Source organism: Miniopterus schreibersii, assembly GCF_964146895.1.
Source record: "Miniopterus schreibersii genome assembly, chromosome: 7".
Lineage (NCBI taxonomy): Eukaryota > Metazoa > Chordata > Mammalia > Chiroptera > Miniopteridae > Miniopterus > Miniopterus schreibersii.
The window spans coordinates 69,523,295-69,530,081 of NC_138108.1; the positions used below are offsets into that span (position 1 = coordinate 69,523,295).

At 43.4% G+C, this 6,787-nt stretch overlaps 1 protein-coding gene across 6 annotated transcripts in view; it reads right to left on the reverse strand.

Moving 5' to 3' along the window:
• The window catches only part of CCNT2 (cyclin T2), a 37,105-nt gene extending 32,386 nt beyond the window's left edge, over positions 1 to 4,719 (reverse strand). For 2 of the 6 annotated variants that reach the window (XR_013999209.1, XM_081143007.1), the window contains exons 1-2: positions 4,517 to 4,705; positions 3,672 to 3,753 (exon numbers count right to left, since the gene is read on the reverse strand). Coding sequence is in view for 5 of the 6 variants with exons in the window: in XM_081143007.1 (XP_080999133.1) it covers positions 3,672 to 3,753; positions 4,517 to 4,674 (240 nt within the window). In the remaining variant the exon portion in view is untranslated. Of the gene's footprint in view, positions 1 to 3,671; positions 3,754 to 4,410; positions 4,444 to 4,516 lie in introns of those variants that run through there. The other 4 variants (XM_081143013.1, XM_081143008.1, XM_081143010.1 and 1 more) reach the window with 3 other exon arrangements.
• Positions 4,720 to 6,787: the final 2,068 nt, after the last annotated feature.

The window sequence follows — 6,787 nt, forward strand, 5'->3', positions numbered from 1 at the left end:
GGTATGCCTACATTAATTTTCAATAAGAAAACATTTGTGTGTCTGTGGGGAGGACATATATAGAGGAAAATGTGTAAGGATTCATTCAATAAAGCTGTGGGCAACAAAATTAGATCCATTCTATTGACAAATAGTTGCTGAATATCTACTCTATGAGAGGTACTGGTAATACAACAGTAAACGAAGCTAAAAAGAAAACAAACAAAAAACTCTGCCCTTTACAGTGCTTACTTTCTAGTTTGAATATATGTGTGTGTATGTGTGTGTGTGTGAGAGAGAATGAGAGAATGAATGAATGAGTGAATGAATATCAGGGGGGCGTTTTTATTTAACTTTATCTACATTCCTATCTTTTGAGAAAAATTAGGGCTTTCACAATAAAAATTTAAACAAGACCCTTTAGCTAACCGATTCCCCCAAATGTTTTCTTTCACAAAAGGCAATCGTGTAAACTGGATAAACTTTACTTTTAAAAAAGTTTTAAATTTCTACAGTAAGGACTGTTATTAAAAATGAGAGAATGTTATATTATCAGACAAAGAACAAAGATAGTGAGCACTTTTCTAGATAGATAAGAGAACCTCCAATTTTCAAATGCCATCTACTAGTCAAGAGCCAAGTCAACTGAGAAAGATTATACATACTGTAAGCAAAAAGTGGTAATCAGATTTTAGCACAAGCAAATACAAGTTTACTTATGTGTAGAAGCTGACCAAACTTAGATGTATAAAATCAAACTCAGATATGAGATAGGTGATACATTAATTCTTAGAAGTCATTCCTTAAAATCACTAATCTTGAATACTATCCTTAACCAACCATGTACTCTTGGGACCTTAAAGAGAATTACAGTACACTTAAATTTAGCATATTATGTACAGTTTTGACTGCTGCAGCACAAAAGAGGCAAAGGAACTAGGGAAAGTAGAGGTGCTATGACAATAGACCATGACAACAAAATACTCAGCAGAGTGTGCTCTTTACAACCTGATCTTCAGAGAACTCATTAGACTTGGAATATAAGAAACAAATGCATCATAAACTTGTCTAGCCAAATTAATGAGCAGTTTCTAAGAGAAGCTAGGTCAATGTCTATTCTATTGACCTTGGGGAGGATGCTCTCCCACAGTATACACCTTGGAGGCACTGTTGGGGCCAGGGCTTTTATACTTTACTAGATTTATCTTGAGCTTGATCCAGCAAAGCCATTCTTTAATTACTAATCCCAATTACATAAACCTCACTGCATCCAGTGAGCAAAGGGTAGATTTACCTAACTAGGTTGCATATAAAAGTCATTTACTGCTGATAGTGATCCAACTCTCCAAGAGAAAATGACAACAGAACTCAATGAAAGGCAGTTTCTGGGTCACAAACATGTTGAAACTGATTTTATTCTTCAACAGTGCTTGAGTTTTATAGGATTTTTTACTTTTTAAATTTGTCAATGTGGGAAAATGAAGCTACATAAACAGTAAAAAGTATTTTAATATAATTAATGATATTTATTATAAAACTAGATATAGTTTGTCACTAGCATCTTAAAATCTAAGCCTGTTAGAGTTTAATGTACTGAATGGTGTTCAGTTTACTTTGTGAGGACTCATGCTTTTTCTAAGTTTACTTTACTATCCCATTCCGTTGTAACCCTATAAAAAACTTTTTCCCAATGATGTGGGGGCGTATGAATTTAAAAGTGACTCACATTCAATTTCAGACCACCCCCTTCACCCTAAAAGAATAGGGGGGAAAAAGACAAAAGAGTGAGGCTGTGCAATTGGTGTAAGTGCACCAACACAAATATTAAAACCACTTTTGATTTAATAGCAAAGGTAAAAAGACAATTACATATGAACGGTGCAAAGTTACTTTTCAAAATAGAAATTGACACCATATTTCAATTATCCTGCTAACAACAAGTCAATGCAAAATACTGAAGTTTACCTCCATACACATATAAGATACTAAGTAGGGCAATAAAAGTTAATCTTCTGGCTTTTTAATTGAAAATGGCATTTAAATAAAATAGTGAAAGTTAGAATGCAAGTGACCTGGAGTTCACCAGTCAACTTAAAGTTAAAGCTGTGAATTTTAGCTGTAAGCAAAACAGTTGTTTTAAAGCATACCAACCAGGTCATAGGGACAAATTATGAAAGAGGGAGGGCTCAAAATGAGAAGTGTAGTCTTAAAGAGAGATCATTTACTGGATGTAGAAAAGCAAGCCTGATTCAGCAAATGGGACATCTGTAGCCGCATAAAGAATTTCCAGAACTATTCTGACTTGTGATTTCTACCAGCATTCTCCAGGGCTACTTAAAGAAAGCCACATTTATATTAGTATTCATTAGTTCACCACTGTCACTGGAGACAATTTAAATAAAACTTAATTCCCTCAATCTAAATGTTATTACCAACAAGGCTTCCTCTCTCTTCCGTAACACCATCACTGACCTAAGTTCTGTGCCCAAGAAATACTAGGAAAATGGAAACAGATCAAGAGTCATACAAATTTAAAAGAGAAGGAGTATAAGCAACAAAGAATGCAAGAGACCGAAATGTATACAAAAATACACTGATCAAGATAAGGAAACCTATACGCCAATCTATTAAACCAAACCAGACTTATGATCAGAAGAGGTGAAAATAGGAATCAATCTAATTTATGAAACTTTTCTTTCCAATTCAAAAAATATCTTAAGGACCTTTTCAAAGACTTTTCTTAGCAAAAAAGGTCCTAAAGACAATCCACAAATAGCATAAAGTCTTAGACGGTCCATTTTTCTACACACACCTTTCAGAATAGCATTCTAAAAATAGCTGTGATAAAAAAAGACGAAAAAATACAGTAAGAGTTAAGGTAGGGTTAAATATTTCTAAACAATGTGCAATTTTCTTTGTTAACAGATGCAACACAATATGCAAGTTACTCTGAAAAGAACAGGCTTCAAATTCACATCTTTCATAACTAAACGCCATTACTAAATTTGCAGAGATTTACAGGTTATGTTCAAAATCAGTGCCTTAGTACTGGGGTGTAAGTTTTACTTCAAAATTATCACCCACACACACCCGATATGGTTATGTCTGAAGCAAGATTGGACGTTTGAATCACCAAAAATTTAAGTTGACAACTAATGCTAATGTGTGATAAACAGGAACGTCTGCTATCTTAAGGAATTATTGTGTTAGCAAGTAAAAATATTTCTGGTAAACATTTCTTTCAAAAGGTCTTTTCAAACTATGTTACAATTAAATTAATCCCTATTCACAATATTTGAAACAATGAGTCCAATACAATTAAGACGTACAACAGAATAACTAGGTTTGCCCACATTACACTGTACATTACTATCTGAAATTATTGAAATTTTAAGTATAAAATTTAAATGAATACCGAGCTAATAATCCTTTGAGTAAAGAAATGTTTCCTATTTATCTTTTAGTTCAAAATACCTGGCAGAACCTAATACTGTGTCTGAAAGCTTGTCATCACAAATTTAAAAAAGCAGAAACCCCACAATTGAAGCAAAATATTTATCAGGAGATTTACCTTCACTGTTAACTTAGAACACTAAATCCCAAAGTAAAATCCATAACCAACTTTTTCCCCCTGTGTATCGACTTGGTTAAAATTTACTAGTAAAAAGGACAATAAAATAAAATGTACTTACATTTCTATTGAATTTGGTGAAAGAATGGTACATATAAAATCTGTGCATATAAACAATCGCAGTGTTTATTGTAAGCTGAGAGCTGAAACGTAACATTTAGGAAATACCTGAGAAAAACAAGATCTCATTTCCAAAACAATTCTGATGGAAAATTCCCCATCTACGGTTCTTTTCCAGTGCCTCCCGTTCACACAAAAACCAAAAGCAGGAAGAAAATAAGTAAAACCCCGCAGGGTGGTGAAGGCTCGACGCCAAACACGAGAGCATTTCACTCTGTTATTACTACTAAGCGAGCCCAGGAAGGATTTATCAGTAGCTACGACTGACTAAACCCAGTCTCAAACAGTTGAAACGCGCGCGCACACTTGTACAAAACCAAACCAAGAACATAAAAGACCTCCAGGCGCTCCCGAGGTACGAGAGCCGCCATCGAACAGGCGAGAAGCGCCGGGAGAGGCTGCGACCACTCACACGCCTTCAGCATCGCTCCTCCTCACTCTCAGCCCCTTCCCGGACGAGAAGTCCACGCAGCCGCCTCCTTCCTGCGGGAACCCCTAAGATTCCCTCGCCTCGGCCTCGCTCCCATCCCCCGCCGCCGCCACGCGCGGCCGCAAGCGGATTACACAACGCAGCCTCCCAGCCCGCATTCCCGGGCTCCTCTCCTCCTCCCCCCTGCGCGGGCCGCTCGCGGCCTTCGGAGCCCGAGCCTGCCTTCCCTCAAAGCGCGGCAGAGGCCCACCGGAGGCAGCGGCGCCATGTTCGCGGGGCGCCAGGCCCGGAGACCCGGCGAGGAGCGAGGGGGACAGGGTGTGAGCAGTGGAGGGCCAAGAACAGGAAAAGGATACACGTTGAGACGCTGTCCCATTTCCTGGATAAGGTTAGCCGCCTGCTGGCGGTACGAGAGCTCTTTATCCGCCTCCACTCCGCAGCGGCGGCTCGGCGTGTTCTCCAGCTGTTCCCGAGTAAAGAACCAGCGCGAAGAGGCTCCACGGCCCGACGCCATGACACTTCCTCCTCCGCCCGCTCCCTCGCCCGGCCCCTCCCCTCCCGGCTCGCGGACTCCCCGCCAAGGCCGCGCGACCCCGCCCCACTCCGCTCGCCGTAGGCCTCGCTCCGCCCCTTTTCGCCCCCCGCTGCCGCCGTGCGCGTGCGCGGGGGCCGCCCGGCCGGCTCGCGCTAGTGTTTTGCTTTCTTTTTTTTCCGCCCCTCCTCGCCGTCGCGTACGGGCCCACAATGCTCCGCGCCGGTTGTCATTCGGAGGCACCCGAAGGTGGGGGTTGGCGGAAGGAAGAGGTCGGCGCGTTGCACGCCTGGTCTGGGGTTGGCGGGGCGGAGGGGCGGGGAGGAGAGGAAGGAGGAGATTGGCCTGGCGTCGGGTGGGGTCGGTCGCGCCGAGCTATGGGGGCCGGGCTGTGGACTATGAAATTGGGCGGGTTCTCGGCCGGGGGCGTGGTAGCGTTTAAAAGAGGAAAACCTTCCTCCGTCGCAGCGACCCGCGCAGCCTCCCCTGTCCTCCGCCGTCGGCCTGCGCAGGGCCTGGGCTCCGGGCCGCCGTGTGCGGGGCGAGCAGCCTGTGCCCGCCGGTGGCGCCGGGCAGGACGTACCTGGGACAGGGTGCGCGGGAGGAACGCCCTGCTGTGTGGCACCCGAGTGCTTTCCCGCAAAGTTATGCGAGTCCCACAAGGACGCGGGCCGTTAGCTTACCATTTCTAATGACTTGCCAAAGGTTATGCAGTTAGCAACTAGAGGAGCTGACTTTCTAGAATAGGTTTCGAGTCTTTATCAATAGTGTGCTTTTAAACCCTGCTATGATTTAAAAGAGGTTAGGAGAAGGAGCTAGTACAAGAGGGACTCCATAAAAACTTAGTCTTGAGTATTTAATACAGTAACACTGCGTATATCTGTTAACTTCATCTCAAGTCCCTGCAAGAGAACACGTCCGAGCTCCACCCTGCGGGTGAGTAGGTCTGTGGCTCGGAGCCAGTACCTATTGTTATAGCGTAGGAAAAGCTAGGAAAATTCCAGGGAACTGAGACAGTTAAACAGCAGTTTGCAGCCACCTCGTAAACCCTATCTTCCCTAAACCGAGGAGGCTTGAGAGTAAATGGTTTGCACTTCTCTGCAAACAGAGGGTAAGTAGTTTAAATAACCCTGCTCAGGGAGACAACAGAAATCCAATTAGTGCCGTTTGCTGACAACACCCAAAGACAAATTAAGAGAAAAATCTCATTTTGGCACAGCAGCGTAAAGCTGATGCATATTCCATTGACCTACCCAGAGACCTCCCCTAAGGGCCAGCCTTAAAACCCCTGAAAATGAAGGTCCCCATGCACTCTCTCTCCAGGGAGCACCCAGGAAGGGGTCATTCCCTTCCCCCACTGGCAGGTGTCCCCCAACCTCTCAGGGACCTCATGAGTCTTGCAACCAGGGGAGCAATGGGCAGAGGCAGCTCAGGCCCCGCTTAACTCCCTGGACCTATCTCCAAGGCCTTTCTCTGACTTCCAGTGACCCAAAGCAGCTCAGCCTAGATTCTTCTGTTGCTGCTTCTATGCCCTTCCTTGTTTCATTTTCCTAAGTATATTTTTGCTGCAGTGAATAAATTCTTGCTTTCTTTTCTACACTTTGTCTCTTGATTGAAATCTTTCCATCAGGAAGACAGGAACTGAGGTCTTCTCCTTGTCTCACTGGTAACACTATTGTGTATGAAAGTTTCTAAATTTCGAATTTTACCACTACAGAGTATAGGCAGATATATTTCTAAAAGGCGACTGGTATTTTTAATTGAGTTCCTGATTAAGACTAGACTTTTGTCATCTTTTGGGGGCTGCAATGCGCAACATGTTGCTGGATCTTGACTCTGTCCCCATTCATTACGCTACAGTATCCAGCTATTGATTTGGTTGCAGTAGGCAGTTATCATGACTAGTTGTCTAAATAACTCCATTTCTTACCTACCTTGTTGGCCTCATGTCTTATGCTACCTAAAAGTTCCAGGATTGCCTGGCCGGGCGTGGCTCAGCGGTTGAGCATCAACCTAGGATCCAGGCGATCGGGGTTTGATTCCCAGTCAGGGCACATGCCCAGGTTGCAGGCTCCATCCCCAGCCGGGGGTGTGC